Below are 25,167 nucleotides of genomic sequence, written 5' to 3' on the forward strand. Positions count from 1 at the left end.
TGCGTTAGCATGGTCTCAACTTTGAGTGAGTCTGTCACTACTTTACTTAGCAAAACAGTCGTCTCTGGCCTCCACTGCATTCTGTCCCTCGGCCAGCAAAGAGGAAGAGAAAGGCAGTTGGACACGTAGTCACTTGTTTTCTGTTAAACAAACTCTCTTTCATAACTCGAGCAGCCACTATTTGGCAAATGCACAGCTTTGTTCAATGAGTTTTATAGAAGTGCAACTTCCTTGAAGAAAATCCTGTTTTCATAGCTCTTGCTGCATAGAGTTACACTTGAGTAAACTTATAGGAGGACCGATAGTGAGTTCCCACTGGGGAAAAAGTACCTGGCAAACCAATATGCGATTGAATTAATTTTGTGCTAAAGTAAAGGTGAGCAACCTGCTGCCTGGAATATTTCCTGAGCCTCTTAGGTCAAGCCTTGCTGTAATTTAGTGCCATAGCCTTAAGTTGGGTATCTTCAAGGCTCCATCCTGGCTTTTGATAGTATGAGCAGCTTAAAAATAGGTGTTCTAAGCAGGTGGTACAACGTGTGTGTGTGTGGGGCGGCTGTTTTGCTGATATTTCCAGGTGCTGGAAGGTTGGAAGGGTGGGGTAAGCAGAAGGGATTCATTTGATAACACTGTAATCAGGCTGTTTGCTCATAACGATGATGTTTGTTAACAAACGAAAATAAGGGCAATGAAAAATTATGTAAAGCTTGCTCATCTGGAAAAAATGCACGCACTGTGTTTGCAATCAGATTACATCTAACGTTAGCAGGCTGCTACAGATTGGGATGAGAAGTACCATCTGCCATCAGTGATGGTATTTCTTTAATCGGTTGCTTTGTGCCAAGTATTTTGGTATTATGTGAAAGTATTGCTGAAAATTAGGAGCAGCATCTGTCTTCTCATAGCAGCGCCTTCTTTCTACAAGCAAATTGCTTTAGCCTTCTTTTTAAAATAGTTTCAAAGAAATGTTCTCAAAAGTTGATACAAATGAGTACACTGGCAGCTGCTGAAATTTGGATTGTAAATTCTCCTTTTCTCTTCCCTCCAGCACTAATAAAAACTTTGCTAGTGATGAATTGCCTGGCAGAGTGAGAAAATAAATCTGTAGCTAAAGGTAGAAACCCCTGCTTCTGTTAAACTCTTCCAACTTGTTTGTCTGCTGTTAACCAGCTAACTCAGAGACTTTCAAACTTTTGATTTCCAAGCCCCACAACTGTCCTTCTGGAAGATCCCTGAGAAGTGGCACACACAAAGGTTCTTTTGTGGCATCCGTTGACTGGGTATCCTTTCTGGTAGCTTTTGCCAACTTTTCAGATGTAGCCTTGGGACTGACCTTGAGGTATCTGTTAACCCTGGGTTGAAAACAACTCGGCTAAATAAATAGCAGCAATGCTGAGAAGCGGGGTGCAAGCTTGCTGGATTTGGATCTTCCTTCCACTGATGCTGAGCAGTGTCCCTGTCCCTCAGCGCGCTGCACCGACTCTCAGGAGATCAGGGCTCCTTGCTGTGCCTCCCTGGGTGACTTGGACAGCTTGCTTTGTGTTTGTAGGTCTCGGTTTCTCCTTTATAAAGGGCTTTTACAGCTCTGCTAAGTGCTGTGACCTTTACTGATGAAATAACTTATCCTCAGCTAGAAAATGCATCTGATTGACCATGCTGCTGCGGGGAGGGGGAGGCTGTGTCCTAACCTGCAAAGCTTCCTAGCAGAACAATATTCCCTATTTACTTTTTGAAGGTGTTTCTTTACAGGATGTTAAACAGTTGGGACCTAAGCATAGATTTCCTTTTGCTATCTCTATTGTTAGCTCCTTGCAACATGATTCTTGCACCTTGATGAAATAAGTAACATAAGTTTTAATCTGTAGCTACAAAAAAAAGTAGGGCAATCCATACACCAGCTTTTTCATAGACCTCATTAATGTTTGTGAATAAAACTTTTCACAATACACTACATTATCATTTATCCTTTGAAAAGATCCCTTCTATTAATGGCCTCTTCTAGTAAGAGGGGGCTTTACGGCAAGGAGGATGGCAATATCCTCTCTCTGGTCTTGGTATAAATCATGCCATGGAGTTGTTTTGTCTGTGGGAAAGTGTTAGAGCCCAGGAGCAACTCAGGTAAGGCAAGTGGCTGAAAAATGTGGGTAAACCCATTAAATCCTTGTACCCATTTCACCCCAGAGTCCTGTATGAACAAAATTGTCATCTTCTAGCAGGCACAAAAAGATAAGGAGTATAATTTTGTGGCCCATAGATGGGGCTGTGAGCATCACTTCCCAGCAGCACTCACCATGGCTCAACACCCCAAGCAGGATTTTCACCCTGGACTTTAATTCTGTTTCCCCCCCTAGACTCTTACCCTCTCCTTCCTTTGGCAGGAGTGTTTGCTGAGCTGCTGGGGCCCGGTTACTGCCTGCTCCCTTGTGGAGGGTCCCAGGTGGGTGAGATTTACCATTTTGCAGGGTAACGAGGACAAGCAACCTCACACGTGCCACCCAGGGAGAGGTGGTTGGGTTTTGCTGGGGCATTTAATTAGCGCCAGGTGGGCTGGGAGTCCTGGCTGAGCACAGCTGGAGAAGGTTGTGAGATGGAGCTTGGCCGTTGCCCACAGGAGATTCCAATCACCCCTGATTGCTCCTCAGCTGGGCGGTGGGAGGCTATGGTTGAGCTGGGACAGTCACCACGCAGCATTCCCTGCTGCTCCCTGGCCGGTGGGGTGACTTTTCTCCCTAGGGGACCCCGGTGAGGTATTTCAGGCAGTAAACGGATGGTTTGGGTGTGATGGTTCAGCGTGATACGAGTAACTGCTTGGGAGCGAGCAGGCTGCACTGGAGCTACTGGATTCCTCTGGGCCTGGTAAGTCCTCGCCTGCCTGCGGGGTTGGTTGGGGCGGGGGGGCTGCAGGGGTTTCTGGCGGTGCTGCTGCTGTTGTGGGGCAAAACTGGGTTTCGGAGGGAGCTCAGAGGATTTTAGGTGACTGGTCAGTGTGCTACAGGGCTCAGGGTGATGGGGGTGGCTGAATGTGCCCTTAAACTTTGAGACTCGCCCTCCTGAAAACCTGGCTGTTGATTATTAAGGCTTAGGGAGGGAGTAAACGGCTTGAAAATGAAAATTTGGAGGGAAATCCTCAGATCCGAGCTAGCAGAGGTGACCTGAGACACCGTAGAAACAAGGAGAAACCAAGAGCCGATCTGGCTCAGGAAAAGAAGTCCAAAACTGCAAGCAAATAATTCGTAGTACTGAGATGAACTGAAACCTGCCAGCTGGGGAAGGGGCTCTGCACCCTACGGGGGCTTTGCAGGGTGACCTGGAGACCAAAACCAAGGCTGCAGCTCTGCCAGGCTGGGCTTCCCAGGTGAGAAAAGTTGGGGAGATGCTGGTTTTTGGGTGACTCGGCTCCCTCCGGGGAACACCACTAGATGGTGGCAAGAGCTCAGCCTGAAATCCTCCGGGCTGAGCCGGGGACGGGTCCGCTCCCTTTGCGGAGCTGCCTTCCCCCAGGGTGATCTGATCCTGCGGGGAAAAGGGTAGGAAGGGGATAAAATGGGTTCTGGGAAAGTTTACGGGAGAAAGGAGCGGCAGAGAGAGGGTGTAAGGTGTCCTGAGTCCTGTTCAGGGCATGCAGGCTGGTAGGGGCTGTGTGTCTGTCTGTCTGTCCGTCCGTGCTGCTGTCCTACCCGCTCGGAGCGGACTCAGCCAGAGCCCTTTGGGGATTGGGGTCAGCATCGGGTGCTCCTGGCTCTTTCCTTGGGGAAATGCTCCGTCGTGGGGACCCCGGAGCCCTTGTGGGGTGTCTGCGACCCCAAAGGGAGGTGGGAGCATCCTTCCTTGGGACTGCTGGGGAGTGGGGGTCTGTATCTGTCGGGTGTCTCCTGAATGAGCCTAAGGAGCAGTAGTGCAAAAGTAGGCTGCTTCCCTCCTTCCCCTGATAAATATTGCCTTGCCAGATGTCGTGGGCCCCCTCAAATAGGGCGGATTCATAAATGGTTTGAGCAGCAACAGATTTCCAGCCCTTTCCCCTGACGTCTCCAAGCGGTCTCTTAGTTCAGGTGCTCATTTGGACTTGGTCAGTGCCCAGGTTTTGTGCAGCGAATTCGGGTGTAGGAGTGGAAACACGGATTTTTTTCAGCGAGGTTGACTTTATCTATAGCTTCCAGTCAAGGCCGTGCCCCTTGGCATCTCCTCTTGCACCCAACCCAGCTGAGGTGCCGATGGGGAAAGGGAGAACTGGGAGATCCCCCCATGGGAGAGGTGTTCCCAGCCAGCGCAGAGACCTGCTGGGTTTAGGGGGGCTCTGGGTGCCAGCCAGGAGCGTGCCCGCGCTGCTCCCCTCCTGCAGTCCTGCTCTCCACCACGTCCCCCGGCTGCCACCAAGCACAGCAGAAGACCATACTGTGCCAAAACGCATCCTACCTGACAAAATGCCTTGTCTCTCTGTCTCCATCTGTACTTTCAATAAACAACGCACCCAGCCTTAGCACTCGCTTAGCAGTAGGCATGTAGTATCCCCTGAGTAGCATCACAGGCCACGGATGCACTCTTTTAATTAGAAATAAATCTTTCATGCAACAGAGGTCCTGTAGAATTCCCAGGGCTGCTTTGTAGGGCTTCTAGACTGGCTCAAAGCTGGTCCTACAGACTGGTGCTTGTTGCAGGTGACTGTCGGAGAGAAGTAGCTCCTCAATACATTTGGCGCGGCAGAGACAGCCCGATACCTTGGCTCGGTTCTGTTCCCACAGGTCCTTCCACATCTGGAGTTGCTTGAGGAGAGTCTGGGGAATTAGTTCATTTTTTCCTGGGTCTTGCTCCCAGGCAGGGAAAGGGAACAGCAGGAAATTTGTAAGGAATAAATTGGGCTTGTTTATCTCCCCTGTTGAAGCCCAGCCGGGTGAGCAGAAGGCTTACTGAGCAAAGGTCAAAGCAATTAGACAAGCCTGTTCCTGCTATGGATTAAAGGAGGTATTGCAGAGGATTTGCCTTTCTCCTTTGTGACAGCCATAAACTTCAGCCCCCCAGGTCTAACGTGGGTGCTGGCTAACAAGCACAGGGTTCATCTTAATTCAGAATTAATATCAACAGCGATATCAGGAGGAGAGAGGTAGTGTTGCCGGGAAGATGGCTCAAGCCCCTGCTGGCAGCAAGACGTTTGTATCTCTTGACCAGGACCCAGCTCCTGTGCCTAACTTTGCCCTGAAGGCAATGGCAATTAGGCACCTAATTGTTCTTTAGGGGATTTGAGCTTTCCCCCATCTCCTATTTTAAATAAAGCCACAATGCCCGTGTTTCCAGCCATAGTGGATGAACTCTTCTCCTTTCTCCCCTTGCTCGGGTCTTGCTTAAATGAAGATTCTGCGTGCGTGGTTCCCGCTGGCTGCTAGCGAGGGAGGCAAACTCCTGGCAAACTGCGCTGCACTCGGTGCTCCAGGAGCACAGCCCGCTTGTAATTATTTATGATACTCCATCATGCATGAATAAAATGGTTTGTAGGAATACAGGAAGCCTTCATCGCAGGAGATCTCCCAGCAGCGCCTGCCCCGGGCGCGCCGCTCGCACGAGGATGCTCTGCCATCGCCGGAGCACCGTGACCTGCCTGGTGTCAACGCACTTCTGCAGGGGTTACTGTCTCCCCGGCATTTTGTGTGCAGAAGGGACGTAGACTGATACAAAGCAGTTTTTCAGCAGAAAAGCTCCTTCTGCCAAGCCGTTGCCCGGGCATGACTGTACATGCGTAAACCAAACAAGTGACTGTAGCACGGGGGGAAGCCCGTACCCTGGCACACAAGGTGGCTGTCATCTTCTCAAAGCCTAGGCACAGCTGGAGGCCAGCATGGACCCTAGAGTCAATTAGAGCAGCTTGAAAGCTGCTGTGTTTGAGCTGAGTGGCTGGAGGAAGGAGTCCCCTGGAGTCCAGGGCTTGTTGGAGCCCAGCGTTGCCGGGACTTGCCTGCTTTTGCTCAGCTGGGGTAGCTGAATACGCAGATAACGGCCCCCTGGAACGGTCCCCCTGACAAAGTCAAAATACTTAGAGAAGCACTTCCCTGTGGTTAAGAACTGAGATCTGAGCAGATTTGCTGAAAACCGGAGGGCCAAATGTGAGCATGCACCGAATAATACAACCTCGGGTCGATATGGCAGCTACTGCAGCGTCAAGATCTCCCCTGGAGTCATTTGTGGCATCACAGCAGCAGATAGAGCTAAATTTGAGCTAAAGTTCGTAGCTGCCCAATAACGAAGTCCAGGCTACCGTTCCAAAGTGGGATGGGATGGAGAGGAGGTGGTGATGCTCCCCGGGAGAAGGAGCGCGAGGTGCAGGGAGGGTGCTCGCAGCCCTTCTGCCGAGGGCGAGGGGCTTCTCCCATTACCTGCCATCTGCTGCTGACATCTCCGCTAAACTGTCACAAGCCTTAACTCCCTTGAGGCCGTCTGGTGCTGCGCTGATCTGGCTGCTGCGTGAATATCTTAACCATCAGATTAGAGCTAAGTGGTCTTTACCCAGGTGTAGGGAGCATTAGCCTCTGGGGGCTGACGGGGATGGGAACGGGTCTGGCGAAGGTTTGCTTGCTGGCATGAGCTGCTGCAGGTTTGGTGTTTAAGATGATGGGCAACAGAAGCTTGCTGAAACCAACACTTCTGGTAGCGTCGAATCCTTCCACGTTTGGTTTATAACCTACTTTGAGCAGTAGGTGCACGATGTGCATTGACCTGCAGGTCTGAAGCCTCAGTGATTTGAGAGCTGCTGCTTCCCCCGTGTGCTGGTGAGACTCGGGCGCGCTCGTGCCTCCAGGTTTTTGTTTGCTGCCACGCTTAGGACAAGATGGTAGTGTGTTTTCCACTGAGAGCGTCTCTCAGAGGATCTTCAATAGCAAAGAGCATCTCTCTTTGTCTGCAGGCATGGCCTGTAGGAGCGATAGCACAATGTGTCTGCTATTTTTGGCCAAATTTCCTGAGAGCAGCTTGCAGATATTCATGTTGTCGGAAACATGATGCCTGCAGGAGCTGCTGTACCTGTATGGGGCAGCCCAGGAGAGCCATCAGCTGCCTGCTGGAGAGGTCTCTCCGGTGGGGTCTGTCTCTTCTGGGCCTTCTTAATAATGCTGGTAACGGTGCTGCCTTCCCCTCCCAGCCTTATTTCACGTGCCACACGGCTTTGCCCATAAGCATGCCAGTGATTGCAAAACTGGATGGTACCTTGCTGCCAAGAGATTTTGGGCAACATCCCTCCCATCCACAGGGAGACGGTGCTCTGGGCATCGTTCTGCTCGTTTCCCCGCATGGAGCTCCTTCCAGCCACGAGCCTCTGGGATTTCTGCTGTTGCAGAAATCTGCCAGTAAGACTGCAACCTTCGGCATGCCTGTGAGTGAGCCCGTTCCTGGCAATGGGAAACCCTTCACTGAACTCACTGTCCATCCATCTCATTGCCCAAGCTTCTCCGTGCCGAGTATTGGTAGAGGTTGCTTTTTCTTCTGGCAAATGAGAATGTTTGCGTTTGTTTGTTTGTTTTAACCTTCTGGGAGAAGATGCCAAGGATGCGTTAGAGGAGTTTAATTTCTTGGGTTTCCAGAGGTTCTGAAACTGGAGGGTGAATCACTAATCCATCCCATGTGGGAAGGCAGGGATCTGCATCGTGCCAGCACTGATGGTTGTAAACGGGAGGGGGGGGCATTTTCGAGGCTGACGTAAAGAGAAAGCAAAGTAATTGATGTATTTGCTAGCAAAGAACCCCCTCAGCAGAGCCAGAAAGATCATTTAAGCCAGAAATCTCTTTGATGTCTCTGGATTGGTTTGGGGTCTGGGTTTGGGGCTTTTTGCCTTGCTTATCCGGGGGGGTTGTTAACAGCGGGGAGGGCTGCTGGTGCGTGGGGTCGTCTCCTGTGTGTGGATGGATGGAGAGATGGGGTGGGAAATGCTACGTGTCAGATGGCAGTGGGCAGGTTCACTGGTTTCTTTCTGGGGTTTGGGGGTGTTTTGGGGGGTTGTCATGGCTTTGACAAATGCTGATATGGAGCACCCAAGTCAGGATACCCTGCTGGGATGTAGGACCTGACCAAGATAATTTCTAAGTCGCAGGCAGCTCCACACGCTCCGTGGATGGAAGTAGCTCCCCTGGGCTCTCCCACCACCACCATTCACTGCAACTGCGTCAAAAAACCAGTAACACCTCTCACCTTGTATGAATCTTGCCCGTCTTGATGCCTTGGTGCTGAAGGAACTGGGGTTTGTGTGTATTTCTATTAAAATTCATGATGCACAATAAAAATTGTGGTGAGGCTAACTGCTGTTCATGAAGAATTGAAGACTGCTGTTTCTGTTCGGGAAATGCTTTACAGAGCTAGGGGTGCGTTAAGAGAAAGCAGGCTTGAATAAGAAGTATAGCTGTACCTCTGCAGTTTAGGTTTTTAAATAAAAAAAAAAAAGCAAACCCCAACTCTTCTAGCAAAGATACACGCTCAGGTGAATCTGAGAGAGACCCTGACCTTGGTTTCTGAGACCGCCTCATGCTCCTGCTCCAGTCTGCCTCTTGCTTCATGTCCTCATCTGCAAAACAGGGTTAAAATCTCTGTCCTGACGGTTGAGAAGATGGAAAGAGCCCTGGATTGGGACAGGATGGATACTCCCAGCAGGGAAAAGCGTCAGTGTGAGGCTGCTGTAGTCGCAGGTGGCAGTCTTGCACCTCTGTGTCGATGTTTGTTAAATGAGAGGTTGTGTTTTGGAAGGATTTTGTGGGGGTGGCAAGGTCTGTAAGCTTCCCTGGGATGGCCAGGAAGAAAAGCAGGGCTCAGTGCTTCCCGCTGTGCTCTGGGTTAACGCTACTCGTATTCGCTGCTCTGCACTGCTGCTTGAATCCAAAATCAGAGGGAAAGCTGCAGCATTTAACTTTGATTCGATTTCTCTTTCTTCTTGTGCCTTTTAAGACTTTCAGGCCCATAACTTTCCCTCCTGTCCCCTGGGATCCACCCCACCGCATCCATCTACTCATGACTTATCTACAGCTGCCAGAGAGCCGACTTTGCTCCCGTCCTCGGCAGCGGAAATGCAGCCGGTTACGTTGACAGCCGTCTCGATAGCAAGAGCAAGGACTAGAAGGTGCCTGAGAGTGGAGGTCTCCCTGTGCTTTCATGAGTTTTTCCTCCTATTTATGGCCAGGGCATTCCCACAGGACAGCACAGGGAAACCTGGTGTGTCTGTTGCCCATCCGTGGGTTGTCTTCCAATGCCAGATGTGCCCCTGGGGTAACGTGTCCAAGCACACGTTTCCTTCTGAAGGTGCCATATGGAAATGCAGACTCCGTCTCCTGCAAATAGCCTTCAGAGTGATCCAAAGAGACATGTGCTTGGCTTTCCCCCAGGGATTTGCTTACGGGTGAGCTTACTCTAGCATTTGGGAGCCTGTATAACCTTACAAACCTGGGTCTAAAATGTCTGAAAATGTGAACACACATTGGCAAAATTATTATTTCAGGGGTCTGAGCCAAGGTGACAACCAACTGAAGTTCCTTTGAAGAGCTTTGGCTCTTCTTTCCTGATAGCGGTGTGGGCTATCCCAGGTCATCAACTGATTTGCCCCCACTTAAAAGAAGGGTGAGATTGGGAACATTTAGTGCAAGATGTGAGACAGTTGGGTCTTGGAAAGTCTCATCCCTTCCTCTAAATAGCAATACTCCCCTGGCTCTCCAAGATTTAACACCCTCATCTTCTTACTGCTGAAAATAAGCTCTTCGCTCAAGAAGCGAGGGCTTTTATCTAGATTAGGGCTGAGAAGACTAAGCAGAGAAGAGGCCTTTGAATTTGGTCAGGACTGCTACCATCTGGCACTTGGACGAGCTTTGTCTATTCTTTGCTGAATCTTTTTGTGGCTTTGGGTTAATTTGTGCTCGTTATGCCGGAAAAAAAAAAGTAAATCGTGGAGTGTCTGAACTGGTTGTCCCAAGGCAAGAACTTCTCAGCATCCCAGCTGCTCTCAACCCTCTGATGGCAGCTGGTAATAGCAGAGGCTCTGGGTTGTTGAAGAGCTGTGAAGTGATCGCTGTTATCGTTGTGCTGATGATAGAAAGCCCTAAAAGTGCTGCTCTGGGCATGGCAGCGTGTTGCCTCTGCAGAGGAGCTGCAGAGCTCCTGCGCTGGATAAGGGTTTGGAGAACAGCCTCTGCGTTGAGTCTCTGCAAAGGCATGATGAAGGTCTGATCCATCGGTGGTTGATTTAATGTTGATTTTGCTAAGTGATGGTGGCTATTGCTTTTAATTGCTCTGAGATTAAGGCCAGTGACTGCATGTAAAAATGTTCTTCTAATCCTATGGCACTTTCTTGTCTGCTTTCCTCTTGCATGCAGTATCGCTGAGATGCTGTGTGATGCCATGAAAGCAGCCCTACGGTAAAGGGAAAGTAGATCCACGCTTCTCAACACTGTTTCTAAATTTTCCCCAGGATTTAGGTCTAAACTTTGGTTTGTGGCTCATCTGCACAGCTTGTCTTTTCTTTCTAAAGTGCCCTGAACTTTTGATGCTCTCATCTGCAAAGGGCAGAGGGCTGTTCACCTGCATCCTCTTCCTCTAGCCCCATTTTTCTTTTTCCTTAAGCAAGCTGCAATTTCTTTCCTTCTATTTACCTTCATCAAACGCTTTGTGCTGTTATTTTCTTGTTGTACCTCTGCTTGTCATGATGAGAAAAATAATCCTGTTTTTGCTATTGAAAAAAATTTAAATAGAAGCAAATTTTGGATTTCACAGGTCTGGGTACCACCTGCAGCACGAAGGCTGTGAATTGCGCTGCCCCGGCTGTTTCCTTTCCATTCCTGCCCTTCTGCATTCCCCCACAGTTGTTTTGTATTTAACATCTTCCTTTTATGAACACATTTTCCATCTGGGCTGGATTATTTAGGCATCCCAAGGAATGTTTTAAGCTGCATCTCCCCTCCCCCTCTTCCCGGGAAACAAATATTTTATGCAAAAGACTTCACCGGCTCCTCGTATAGTGCTGGTTAATTAATTGGTTCACAGTGAATGGGGCTGTTGGATATGGACAAACCTAGGAGCTGGAGCTGAGGGAGCACCCAGGTCTGGGCTTCTCTGCCAGGTTGGAAAAGAGAAAATCCTCAGTTCTGTCAACACTTCTGACCCTTTGGGGGTGACCAGAGGAAGAAGGGGAGCGTTCGCCAGCGAGGTTAAAATCTGAGCCGTACCCACTGCTGCGCTAATGGGCAACTTGGCTGGGAATTAAGGCTGCTTACCTGGAGATGTGCTCGGGGACCAGACAGAGAGGGCATGGGGATTTTAATGCTTGAATAAATCCTTTTGATATAATCTAAAATCAGGTTTGATTTTGCAAAGCCCTTGGCCGCTCTGTTCCCCTTCTGTGGTGGGAGGGGATGGGGGGCTGTGACCCCGCCAGCACTCTGGATTGCTCCGCAAAATTCTCTGTTCCACACAGCCGTGTTTCCTGCCAGGGGAGCGCCGAGCAAGTATATCATGCCGGATCAATCAGCCTGACTCAAACTACCATTTTTTGCTGAAATGACCACAAAACGTTTGATTACTTCAATGAAACAAAACTGAATCTTGCCGCTGGTGCGTTGCGCGATGCAAGTTATTTTTTATTGCCTATTTTATCCCATGGATGAGGCTTCCTGGCAAGGTCTACCCCTGCGCTGCCAGGCAGGTACCTTGTTAGTTCAGCTGGGAAAGAGGCATCATGCCGGGTGCGTCCCTCGAGCCCAGCCGGGCCAGGGATCATCCCCAAGAGAAAGAGGACGAAGGCAGAAGGAAATGCATTATTAAAGAGAAACACAGTGTAACGTTGATGCTACCTGCCTTGCTTTCAGTCGCTTTGTCACAGTAAATCGATAAGAAAACTAACGTTTCCAAAATCAGAAAGTTTTCCTTGCACAAGTGAATGAGAGCTTTGATTTATAATTATTATTTTTGAAATATCAACTTTTTACTCCAGGTTGGAAAGAAACCTGTGGTTTAAGCCTCTCTGTGGCCAGGAGGTCTCGGATTTAGGTCAGTTTTACCCCACGCTTGAGAGATTTGAACTGCAAACACAAAAGACTTTACTCACTCCTTCTCAGAAGAAGGGTCTTTTCAGTTTTATGAATAGAGATGGTGCCCGAGCTGGATCATAGCATCACTTTGGACTTTGGGAAGGTCCAGGTCTTGGTGCAGTCCATGCTGGGGTTCTTATTCCTGCTTGGAGAAACATGCCATGCCACTCTTTCCTCTAAATAGAACGTAATTCTTTTCAGCTTTAACAAAGTTAAAATGAGGAGGCTAAAACTTAATTTTGCAATTAAACTAAGACTATGCTGTTGTGCTGCACTTGGTGGAGTTTGCCTCTCATAACTGAGAGTTTAAGCCTAAATTTTCTGCTCTTTTTAATGCCCTGGAAACAGTTCCTTCATCCTAGATAAAGGCCACAATGACAGCACAGCTCACCAAGGACACATGCAGTCAATGAACATACGTAATCCAAAAGGGAGATGAAATTATGAGGATTTATTTGTTGCCCTCCCCCTCCCATCTGCATTTATTTTCCTTTCAGACTCCATTGAGCAGCAGGTAACAGAGCCTAGAAATTATCATTTATTTATTATTTTAATCCTGGAGAGCTGCACATTTCTAGCTTGCTTGAAGCACAACCCTCAGGTGCTGAGGCTGATGGCAAACCCGGGCTGTAAACTTGCTTTTCCCTGACCCTTATCGGCAAACATGCCCAATCCCTGCACCGGGCAAAACGAAAAGACTCCGAACAAGAGGGTTTAAGCAGCTTTGCACAAATAGGATTTGCACCAGTTTGTTTCTGATAAACAACCCCTGAGTTCAGCTCCTCCTACGCAGCCTGAATAGCTTGAGTGGATAGAGGTTGTTTTGTTCGTCCTCTAAACAAAAGGCACCGTGAGCTCGGCTGGCAGTTTATTGTGCACATTTGTAAAGGTAACCGGGCTGGCATCGCTCTTCCCCTGCATCTGGCGCTGAGATTTGACGAGGCTGAGGCTGCCAAATAGCAGCAACTTGATCTCGGGTGCTGAGCTCTGGGTCCTGGAGCAGCAGATGATGGAGACGGGGAGCAGGAGGGTCAGGATGGAGGAGCGCGGGGTCACGCGTGGTGGGGATGTTGGTGCTCGTGATACGTGAAACCTTTCGAAGCCACCGATTCAAATCGGGAACGGGCGGTAATGGCTGGAAAGGCAGTGCCCGTGGTGTGAAATGGGCCGGCGAGCTTGGCTTGTGTCCTTGTGGTCCCCAGAAGCCACCTCAGCCTGGCGCTTACAGCAGCGTGGCCATCGCCCCAGCTCTGCCAAACGGGCGTTAATCCCGAGCAGAAATTACAGAGTAACCAACCAGAGTGCTTAATGCAGTGACACTGGCACGTGCAAAACGGACTCGATAAACTCCAGTAATGACTGATGACCGATGACCCCTCTTCCCAAGGGCAAACGCGCTTAGAATTGGGCTGTGGCAGGGACGGATGGGGTCAGCTCCTCCAAAACATTTGTCTTCACGTCACGGCTGGATGCTGGGAAACATTTGGAAACCATCAGGAGCGTGAGTCAAACTGACTCGTGGCTCTTGGCTCCGACCCGGGCGCTGCGCTCGCTTCTCCCTCACCGCAGAAACGGTGCGGAGCAGCCGGGAGGGCTGGCTGCGATCCTGGCAAAGCGCTCCCCGAGCGTGGGGCTGGTCCTGGGTGGGCTTTTCCCCTTCCCGGGGATTCATCCATCCCGCTGGGCAGTGACCAGCCCTTCGCTGCCGACCTCGGCACCGCGCTCGGCCGGTGATGGATTAACCTCTCCAGCACTGGTGGGTGTTCGCATCCCGTTACGGATCGGGTACCGCAGCCCGGGAGGGGACGCGACTCTGCGGCACGAAGCTCTCTTCAGCGAAAATTCACGAACACGATCCCAGAGTTTTGACTCCCAAATCCATATTTGAATTGGCTGTTTCCCTAACAGCATAAAAGGATAATTCTCCATAAAAATGCTCATTGATCTTTTTTACTGCTAAAGCATCTCGAGGCGATAATTTTCCCTGCAGACCAAAGTGCAGAAAATTGTCCAAGCTTTTTAATCCTGCTGGAGGGAAAGCAAAGGGTAGTTTTCAAGATGACTCCAGAAAAATATTTGGCAGCTTTAACCTCTTGCTAAACAACTTTTGGACAGTGTGTAAACAGTCTTTTGGTTTTATAAACACAGCATCCAGATTGTTGAGTGGAAAAAGAGCTGAAGCCATCACGTGAAAAGAAGATGTATTGCTTCCGGCAGCTTAAGTATTTTTATATTTGCTCAGGGTTGAGGGTTTGAGTTTGGACATATTTTGCATGGGAAATCTGTGAGGAGAGAGAGGTGGCACTGGGGGGGGGAAGCACCTGAATTTGGAAAAATAAGAGGTTATAGAAGCATCTCTTGACAGCCATCCCCCTGCGCGTTTGATACCTAAGCGTGGGGGGGAGGCGGGTTGTCCCTGCTCCCCTCTGCTCTAGAGGGATCAGTTTTGATGCAGAAGGGTCCATCCTCCCCACACCTGTGGGTGTAATACAGGCAAACACCTCCACAGGCCGTCCCTTTTTATTAAGGAAACGCTTCTGGCATCTGACAAATATTTTTCTACTCTTCTGATTGGGCTAAATGATTAAACACTCACCAGTGGCAACCCCCCTGCAACCTAAACCAACAAAAACCCCAACAACCTCCCCCATGCATTCTCTGGGAGATTAATATAGGCTTTGCTGGATTTTTTTTTTTTTTTAAATGTTAAAAGCCCTGTGAGCGAGCACCAGAGGGACCTTTTCTTCTGCCTCCCGAGGGTGGTGGAGGAGAGGCAGTGGCTCTTGGTGGGATAAAGGGGTGACAGCACATTTTGGTGGTCCCCCAGCGAGCCCAGCTTTGCAAGGGGAATGGGGCATCTGGAGGGGAAATGGTTTGGCCAAGGGTGTTGCATGAAAAATCGCAATTTCCTTCTGTCACAGCAGAATTGCTTGGAAGGGGTCTAGGGTTTGATTTGAATGCTAATTCTTTTCTTCTAAAAACGCTTGTGTAGGTACAGTTATTCTAGTGCAATAAAAGTGATAAGGTGTAGCAAATTAATAACTAAGAAGAAAGCTTTCCACATTGTGGTTTGGGGATTTTGGCAGCTCTGTGCTCTTGCTTGTAGTAACTTTTTTCACCCTAGTACCCAGGCTTGATGAACACATCTCTCCTTTCCTCGTCTCTGGCCCTTCTCTAACCATCTCCCCTGGGCTGTGCTGAAAACAGATGCCGGAGCTCAGGACAGATTTCAAGCTGCAAGGACGAGCAGGAGGAAGGTGCTTCCCTCTATAGTGCACCGATATTTCTCTGGCTACTCAAGTTGTGTTCTCCCTTGCTTTGGGGGATGAAGACAGGGATTTATTTATTTTTTTTTAAATCCTTTTCACTTGCGTTTTCTAGCTTAGGCCAACTGTGGAGAATTAATTCAAAGGTGAATATGGGAAGACTTCATCCATTGCCTGGAGGAAACATAAGTGCTTCTATGTGAGATTCTTTCATTTCTCCTTAAAAACTTCTCTTGCTACATGTAATGTTTCTCATCGTTATATTGCTCCATTTATCCTGGAGTTTAGTTCATCTGCAATTACATCTCGCAGCATTTCACAAGGCCCTTCAACTCTGTCTCACTGCTGTGCCCTGTCAAAGCCGAATTGAATCAAGCTTAGGACATGGATAGCCTTTTGTTCCTTTAAAATCATATTTTTCAATTTGGCGTTCTCTGTTGAGACTGACTGCTCTCCTCTTGCTGGATTTGGTGGTGTCTTACAGTAAGGCAGGTTGGGTTGGTTTTTTTTTTTAAGTAAGAGACAAAAATCGCATTAGCTCTGGGATTCCTTTAAATGCCACCTTGAAAGTAATATCTTTTATAGTCAGCTTAGTCCTTTCCACATGGTGAGTAGTGCTAACCTGAATCTGATGCTGACATTTAAAATTAATCCTAATCATTCCATCCCTATCAAGAAAAATCAGCAAGTCCTACGCTGCCCTCCAATGCACAAGAGTTTGATGAGAAGCGGAGCTCGGTCCCAACTCAATCTCTGCTTTAAGCTCCTTGAACGTCTGGGGAAGGGACAGATGTCGATGAGGCGGTGGGTGCTCCAAGTGCAACTGTCCTTGAATTTGGGGGTGTTTCTTCTCTATTTCTTAGAGAAACAGTAACTGCGGGGTTTAGACCAAGAGCTGACCTGCCAAGAAACCCCCCCAAGACCTGTCAGGTGAGGAAGAACTCATGAACTCCAAGGTTTCATGTGGTCGGGTGTCTCAGGCAGAGTACGAGAGCTCTCGAATACAGAAGTGATGGTGGGCACGTCTTGCAAAACACCCATTTACAGAGGTCTACAAGTGTTTCGAGCAATAACCCTCTTTTGAATATCCCACATTGGACCCTACTTGTCCAGAGTGGATTTTCCACTTTAGGATGGGAGTCCTGGGCAAAACCTGGGATCAGAAACAGGTTTTCTACCTCAGGAAAGCTGTAAAATTAATCTCCCCCATCTAAGCCTGTGAGTACACAGATAGGGAGGTTAGCTGCAGCACTTTGAAAAGCACGTTGTAAAGGACAACACAAGTGGGCTAGCAAGGCAGAAGTGTAACTAGATTGTGATCTTCCAGTAAAACCAGTCAGTCCTTCCTGGAAGCGGGAAGTTAGTTTTATCTGTGACTAATCTGAAACCAAATGTATATGTGTACATGCGTGCAAAGCGGTTTGGTGGTGGGTACCCACACCTGGGATGGCAGGGAACTGAGGGCGGATGTCTCCGTTTTCAGGTATTTGATGTTGGATCTCTTGCACGCCAGCTTAATCCGTCAGGTTATTGACTCGCATGGTCTCAATGTTCCCTGGCTTCTGCATAATGCATTGAAAAGCTTTAGTTTCCTTTTGATGTTGAAGTGAGAACATTCTTAAATCCGAGTTTTGTGGGAGAGGAGAAACTGTTTTCTTTCGTGGTCTCACGATCTGAAGTTATTTCCTTTTAAAGCAGTGCACTTCTCTAACACACTCGTAATATTAGATATCATAAATAATATGAATGGTGTAAAAAAAAAAAAAAAAGCAAACTCCCTTAGATAAACATCTACTAATTTGCAGTTTGCACACATCTGCACTAAGGAAAAAATGCATATTGGCTGTGGATCCGCTAATGAGTTTAGCAGAACATTTCATCGGTCAGAGAGCTGCAGAGCGAGCTCCAGCCTGCAGAGAGCTGCAGGACAGACCTGGTTCCCAGCACACGAGTGCTGGGGTTGGGTTTTTCAGTGCTGGCTGGGCTTGGTTTGTAGGCAGGTGTTTTGAGCGTGTTTGGAAAATGGTGTGTGTGCGTGAAAGCCGAGCGTTGCCACGAGGTTGGAGCTGTAGCTGGATGAAACCCTTTTGAGGGTGTAGAAGTGAATAATGGTCCGGGATGGAGCATTACCGAGGGATCTGCATGTCTTGCACCATCGAGCCACCAGTGCTGAGCCTGGAGGCTACTCTCGTGCTGCCCTGAGCAGTCACGGTGCCATTGCATCCGCTCACAGGGATGATGTAAATCCGAAACCTCTGACTTGGTAGCGCTTGGTGTTTGCTTTGCATTGGTGTAAGAAGTACACCCCACACTCTTGGAAAATTTTTTTTTTTTTTTTTTTTCTGGTTTTGCCCTGTGTGCTATAAATAAGCCTGATCAGGAGCAGTCGATGAACTCTCTGCCCTGCTGACAGCAGTGTCATAAGTGCAAAGGTTGGGCTTTATTTATTTACTCGGGGCCACGGTTGCTGCACAAAACCACCTCCTCGGCCAGGACGTGTCTCTGCCCGGCTGGGCTCCCTGCGGGCTGAGCTCCCCTCTCCTCCGGGGCAGTGGGTGGTGAAGGGACGGGGGTTTGTAGCTTTAGTCCACGTGGGAGCATGTGGCCCATTCCACTGGAATCCCTGGGGGATAGGTATGGTGGTCTCCCACGAACGTGAAACGGTCCACTGGATGGACCTGAAGAGGTGAAGACATGTCCGCGTCTTCCTGGCACGGTCAGTCCCGCAGCCTGTGCTGACAAAGCTGCCCCATCTCATGGGGCTTGGCACAAACAGCCTTTTTTAAAGTGGAGAAAGATCAGCGATGGCCTGGATTTGGCTCTCCGTGTGCCTGTAGAAACAAGATGTTTAGCCTGATACCATCTTTGAAGATCAAGCCTGAACTATGGAATGTAGTACATTTGCTCCAGTGGCTTCTCTCTTCAGACCAGGCTGTACATCCCAATTTTTGGACAGATGAGCAGTTCCCACTGGCGCTTCTTGGTGTGAGCAAGGATGCTGCAAACGAGCCTTGTGTTGCTCCTGCAGCCTCTGGCTCTCAGGTTCGCTCAGCCCACCCGGAACGAGCATCCTCCTCCCAGCCCAGCTGGGACGGTCATGTTCAAATCATTTTTCCTGCAGGACAAGCACCTGCATTGCAAACCACTACCAGAGCCAGTATGGACCAGCACAGGAACTGTAATGGGCACAGGACCCAGAGGCTGCAGGCGACTGGTCTCCTGGGCTGGTGGCATAAGAACTTGGCTCTTGACATAAGTGAGGTGTGCGCTTTTCCCTTCATCCCGGATGAGATGCTCCATTTGTACGGCGATGACTCTTTGGAGGAGGCCCCTTGGCCTCAAATTCTGCAGGAGTGAGAGGAGCAGGGGATCCCAGCCCTGGCAGGCATCTCTCTTTCTGCTTCTTTTCCATTATTTAATATTTTTGTTGGAGAGGTGAACTGACTCGATCTTGCCGGCTTCTTGCTGTACAACAGACTTACAGATGTACGTAAAGAACAGGCTCCGAGATGAAACTTGGGGACAAGCAGAGGATTTCAGGGCTGGAAGCACCTTGTCTGTCAGCTCCCGTTAGGCAGCCTGGTTGTGCATATCGGCAGGATTGCGTGTGCAGTTGCTGCTCAGGAAAGTACTGACGATGCTCAGTCGATTCAGGTGGGAAATCCATCTTATGCAGAATGAATGCGTGAGGTGACCAGTCCCGTTCCCATGGACTTTAGGGCACAGTATCAGGCTCCAGGTCTCAAATGATGCTCCTTCAATTGGATTTTCAGACGCAGGCCCCGTGCGCCGTCTTGCAGGGTCACGACAGCACTTGATTGTTTAATGTCGTTACGTGTTATCACCCTGCTAATAGCGTGAAGAGGACTGATCCTTTTAAAGGGAGGAGGCTGTACCTAGAATGGAGTCTGCAGGGGAAAATGCTGCTGGGGGGGGGGATCAAGCATCGCTGCCTGCTGCCTCCTGTTGACTTTGGCAAATCTGCTGCCTCTCCCTGACTTCTCTGGGGAGATTTACTGCCAGGTGAGGCCTCTGGTTAACACAGACTTGTGGTTTCTGCAAACCATGTGGCTGTGTGTTTCCTCATGTGAGTTTACTTGACGTGACTGAACCAGTGAAATGTAGCGTTTAGCTCGTGACAGCAGTCGTGAGCTGTCTTCTTGGGGGAAGACACCGCTGTTTGGTCCTGTTTTGGGTCCTGTGTAGCGTGGCTCTGCAAACCAGAGCCAAACCCTACTGAAGTCAGCGGGGCTCTGTGCTATTCTTGTGGTCCCCGTACGAAAATGCATGACATCAGTTGGCCTTTGGAGTTTTAGAAACAGTTATACGGGCCTCCAGCCATTTGGCTATCGAGGAGAGCTGCCTTTTATTCATTGACGGAACATGGTATATGAGCGTTCACGGATGCGCAGTTGCGCAGGATGCAGAAGAGGCAAAAAAATTCTCACGTGTTGCTTTGGGATTATTTCTGACGGTTGCAAAATGCCCCCATAGCGTGTGTTCCTGCTGCAGGAGGTGATGCTTTCCCAGCCTAAGCACCGCACAGCGGTGGGTCTTCTCCTGCCCTGGCCAAGCAGAGGCGTGGTGGGGCTGGATGGAGAGTTTGCTGTTGGAAAACAGCCCCTTGCATTAGGAGAGGGTCCGAGGCTACCGCTGGGGCCTCGTCAGTCCCAAGTTTATTCCTCCCAGGCGTTTCTCGAGCAATCTATCTCCCGCAGCAGGTGAGCGGTCCCTGTCTGGAAGAGTTGTTCATCCCGATCTTTATCCAAGAGGTTTAATCTGTGCCCTAAGCCCTGCCGGCGGAGTGCCTGGAAAATAAGGAGCGATGGAATATTGGATGGGGAACTCCTGGCAGGAGCGGCGTGCCCAAGGGAGGGTGCCGAGGGGGGGCAGGGGATGGCAGGGCACGAGTGGTGACATCCAGCTGGGGCTGAAGGCGAGGGAGGAGGAGGAGGCCAGAATCGGTCGTGGCACAGCAGCCGCCCTGGGAGCTGGGAATCCCGGCGGCTCACCCTACCCGCAGCGCTGCCGGCTGGTTTAGCCCGCAGAAGGGGCTCGGCGGAGAACCCGAGGGGGCTGCCGGCCGCTCCTCCCACCGGGGCCGCCTGTAGATCCCTTGGGGTGAAAATACAGCGGGGAAACCCCTCCGTCTCCCCCCGGGGAACCCTCACCAAGGATGCTCCCCGCTGCCTCCCCCCCCCCAGCTCCAAGCCCCCCCACTCCCGCTCCGGTGCACATCCCCAGCCCCGCGGGACTCCAGGCGGCGGCGGAGGAAGGAAGAACCCCGTCCGGCTCCAGCTTCCTCCGCAAGCCCTGCCTCGGTGTGTACGGTGCCCGCCCCCGGCCCTCCCTCCTCTCCCCCCCCCCGGTGCACTCACCCCACGAACCGGCCGAGCCGCTTCCCCCGGGGAAGCCCCTTCTCCACGCAACAGTTGCTCCCCCCCCCCTCCCTCCCCAAAGTCGTGGGTTTCCCCCCTCCCCGGCCGTGGGAGGAGGAGGCGAGGGCTGCCTTTTTTTTTTGGGGGGGGGGGGGGGTCGGGGGCTGCGCGGAGCTTTGCAGCGCTGAGCACTGCCGCTTTCATCGCTCCGCTGGCGCCGCCCGGGAGAAGGAGCTGCTCGGATCCCGGTTTTTTGTTTTTTTGTTTTTTTGTTTTTTTTCGCTTCCCCGCAACCATGGAACGGGGCGGCGGCGGGGCCGCGGAGAGGTTCTTCTCCGCCGGGAGCTGCCGGTTTTTTCTCCGCCTGCGGGAACCGAGCAGCCCCACCGCCGGGCACCGGCCCCCCTGCTAAGGCTCCCGGAGCAGCCGAGCTCCATCCCGCACCCCCCGAATCCCTTGGGCGCTCCCTGAACCCCTTGTGCATCCCCCCCTACCTCTGTGTGTATCCCCCTGTGCACCCCTAAACCCCTTGTGCATCCCTCTGTGCATCCCCCCGCTCCCTTGTGCATCCCCCCCCACCCCTGCGTGTATCCCTTGTGCACCCCTAAACCCCTTGTGCATCCCCCCCATCCCTGCGTGTATCCCCCGTGCACCCCTAAACCCCTTGTGCATCCCTCTGTGCATCCCCCCAAGCCCTTGTGCATCCCTCTGCACATCCCCTCCATCCCCTTGTGCCCCCCTCAGCCCCCTTCGTGTTCCCCCCCCCCGTGGCTTCCAACCTCAAGACCCCCCACCTTGGGGCTGCAGAAGCCGGAGCGACACGCCATGGGCACCAAACAGACCAAGGGTTGCCAGCCGGGCAGTACCGGGGAGAGCCCCCCGGCCCACCACCGCAAGAAAGTACCCCCCAGGGAAAGGGGAGATTTCCTCGCCTCCCTCGTGGTGAAGTCCGGCGAGAAGTTTGGGAAGGGTGGTGGGAGCAGCTTGCCCCCTTACCACCGGCGGATCTGCATGATCCAGGACATGCTGGTGCTGGTGAAGCAGGGGAAGCAGGAGGAGGCCACCGAGCTGCTGAGACACCTGCGGCAGGTGAGGATGGGCAGGTTTCTCCTGGGGGGGGGAACTGCCTGCTTGGGTGGTGGGGAAAAGGCAACCTGGGAGCAAAACGCACGCCGGTTTGGAAAGGGCGAAGAAGGAGCGCGCTCGGTTTTTGCGGGGTCTAACTTTTCGTGGCGTCATTTTGGGGAAGCGGCTGGGGAGCTGGAGGGTGGTCGTGGTGCTGGAGACGGGAAAATAACCCCGGGGAGGTGCTTTGCATTGTCTGCAGCGAGGAACCCTGCCGGGTGTATTTTTCTCCTTTCCCTTCATTGCTCGTGCTGATAGCTCTGGGATTTGCAGCATGCACAGCCCACTCAAGGAGGTTCCCACTCAACTTTCAAAAAGTTTAGTGTTTAAAGCAGATCTGTAAAAGCGCTGAGGCAATTTGAGCCAGCAGCTTTTGAGAATCAGCTCTTTTCTTCCTGGCTCAGAAATACCAAGAGTTGGCAGCTTTGCTTTTTATCCTGTTCTTTTTGACACACAATCACTTGGTGGAGTGTTGCTGGTGTTGACTGGGGCTTGTAGAAACGAGCGTGCAGGACGCTGTGAGGGAGCGGGGAATTAATTGTATGGAGCCCGAGACCTTTCCCCTTGAAAGTCTGTTTGAGCTGGGCATTAGCTGAGAAGCAACGCTACGGAAAGTTGCTGTGAGCAAACAGAAAGGCAGCTGCGGAGCACTGCTCTGTATCCAGCAAATTAGCATTTAACCTTTTCTACTGATAGACGGTGATAAAAAGACCGAAGTGCTGGGCATTTGCAAGGCTCTGGGGTACCCAGGCCTTTGAAAACCAGCAAGTTTTCCATGCAGACCGAAAACAGACGCGTCTTCAAGCTCAGTTTTTCTCCCAAGGAGCCTGCAAGGCACCCAGCTGTTTGGCGTAACCAGTTCTACCACCTGGGGAAAAGTTGCTCAGATCTTTACTGGGCATTGGGAGCTGCTTTCTTGCCCCGTAGATCTGCTCAGTGTCAGTATGTCCACGTGAAAACACAGCTGGTCCAGAGTCTGACAGTTTTCTGCTTGGTTTTTGTGTTTGGGGTTTGGTTTTTTGCATTTTTTCCCCCCGATTTTCTGGTCCTGTTAACCTTTTAGCAAGTGGATGTGTTGTTTGGGGACGTGCCCCGACCCCCTTCAGCCCACCCAGAGGCACAATTCCATTTACCCCATCAGCCAGGGTCCCTCTGCCCAGCCGGTTTACGTGACTTAGGGCTATCTTTGGAGCAGTCCAGCTGAGAAATCTGAACAGTTTCAGATGTGTTTGCGTTCATTTATAGAAAGCTCTCACGCCTTAATCTCAACCTTGAGATAAGGTGCTTTTTCTGAGATGAACTCCCTCCCTGGGAGTTGGGGGTGCAACTCTTTGGGACAGCGACCTGTCCGGGTGGGATCTGTGCGGCCGCGTGGGTCGAGCAAGTGGCCAGGAAAAAACCCCGTGGGACAGAAGTGGCCGTGAGTTAGGCAGCAGATCCGTGCCCAAATGTTGCACCCCCTCAGCCACGCCAAAACTTTCTCGTCGCACCAGCAGCCCATTGGAGCTGGCAGAAAGGCAGGTGCTAATTTTAGAAGGTGTTTATATCAAACACCCCCCAAATAAATAAATCTTGGTGCCTGTGAAATACCGTGAGTCGCTCCCAAGTTCTCTCTGGCTTCAGATACCGTTTTTTTTCTCAGCGATGCTCTGGACCATCCTCTCCCTCCCTGCGGGTTGGCCGTGCAGAGCGTGAGGGAGCTGGGACGCGTCACAGCAGCTGCCCTAATGACAAATCTGACCGTGGGGGCATCCCATCATCTGACTGGGGGGGGAAAAAAGCTAGAAATGAATTTTAAAATGCTGGGCGAAGCGAGGAACTTGTTACAGTCAGATAAATCTTTGTTAGTGAGTGTTTCTGAAGAGCTCGCTCTGATAAAATATATCTCAGAGTGTCAAAATAGGGAACACTTTGTCCTAGATACTATAATAGACTCGAAGCACATTTTTAATGAGACAGTATTATTCCTTGCCTTTGGGTAGCGCGTGTGGGATGTCCCACTGAACAAATCCCGATTGCTGTGGTTTTCCACAGGCTGGCTTTTGGGAGGTGACGGTTTAGGGGCGCATCGGTGGCTGCAAGGGATGCTTGGTTTGCTCCCAAGGAGCTGGGGCTGCGAGGCGGTGGGAGTCTTCGAGAGCTGAGCTCCTGCCGCGTCCCAGCCTGAAAGTGAGGATTTGGGGGGAAGGACGAGCTTCCCCCTGCAGAGAGGGATGGACGGGTGAGCGTGGTGAGACAGAGACCTTTTCCTATGAGCCATTTATACGGCATCCGCCGCAGAGGGGCTGTGGCGTTGGTTGGTCCGTATAGTTGCTAATGTAAAATGCGATGCTGATGCTGCTGCAAAACCGGGGTTTTCGAGCAAACCCAGTGACCTGGTACCCAGCTCTCGGTTGCATTTAGACTTTTTATTATTTGAAAATCCCAGCCATTTACGTCACTGGGAGCCTTTCCACTGACTTCACCGAGCTCTGAAGCCAGCCCAGTGTGCTAGCAAGGGGGTAGGTGACAGCATCCCCGTGTTTGGAGGTGCTCCATCCTTTTTTTTGAGCATGATGATCGTGTTGCCAGACCTGAGGCTGACCAGCTTTTCAGCTTTTCCTGACACAACAACCTGCAAGACGAGGTTTGGGGGGCTTCTCCCGCCTGCCAGGGCTCCCACAAAAGCTGTGTTTGATGATCAGCCAAAGGGCAGGGCAGCGAAACTGTATTTTAAATGTCGTGCTGGAGCACTGGCAGGTCCTGCACTTCCAGACCCACCACTGGCACCAGTATCCAGCGCGGCCTTTTGCATTTCACCAAATTTATGTGTCCTGCTCCCCTTGCCTGAAATGGGAGCGATGCTGTTTTCTTTACAGGCTCTCGTAAGGATTAATTAGCGTTTCCAAGAATGCTTGGAGGTTGCGAACAACTATAAAAGCGCTAAGATACGAAGCGCTTAAAAAAGATAAAAAATGCGAACAGCAGACAGACTTCTTTGCTTCGAGACTGCTCCTCAGAGAGGTCAGAAGCGGTCTCCAGTGCGGAGGCAATTCGATCCCACCACCTGCCCTCAAAATAACACTCCTGTTATTACTGCGTGCAGGAGCTGGCAGCGGCCATTCGAAAGGGTATGTGCTCCTTTGGCACAGCCAGCCTAATTTAACGACAGGTTCTTTAGCTAGAGATGCCGGTCGCTCTTTCCTTCTGCTCTCGTAACGCTGTCGACTGCCTGGAGCCCAAACCCCACGCCGCAAAATTAAAATCCCCTCTCAAAAAAAGTGCCGCCCGCTGCCCTCTTTGGATGAGGTGTGCTTGCCCTCCTCGCCAATGCTGCACGTAGGATGCTTTTGGCAGTTAAACGCATTGGAGGATAAGTGGAAA

The 25,167-nt window shown here is 50.9% G+C and overlaps 1 protein-coding gene across 1 annotated transcript in view; it reads left to right on the plus strand.

Annotated features, from left to right (window-relative positions):
- Window positions 1-21,494: 21,494 nt before the first annotated feature.
- LRRC75A (leucine rich repeat containing 75A) overlaps window positions 21,495-25,167 on the plus strand; it is a 96,134-nt gene continuing 92,461 nt past the window's right edge. The window contains exon 1 of the mRNA XM_075032620.1: window positions 21,495-21,768. Coding sequence (XP_074888721.1) covers window positions 21,505-21,768 — 264 coding nt within the window. The 5' untranslated portion in view covers window positions 21,495-21,504. The remainder of the gene's footprint in view (window positions 21,769-25,167) is intronic.

The sequence above is a fragment of the Buteo buteo genome, chromosome 7, assembly GCF_964188355.1.
Source record: "Buteo buteo chromosome 7, bButBut1.hap1.1, whole genome shotgun sequence".
NCBI classification, from domain to species: Eukaryota; Metazoa; Chordata; class Aves; order Accipitriformes; family Accipitridae; genus Buteo; species Buteo buteo.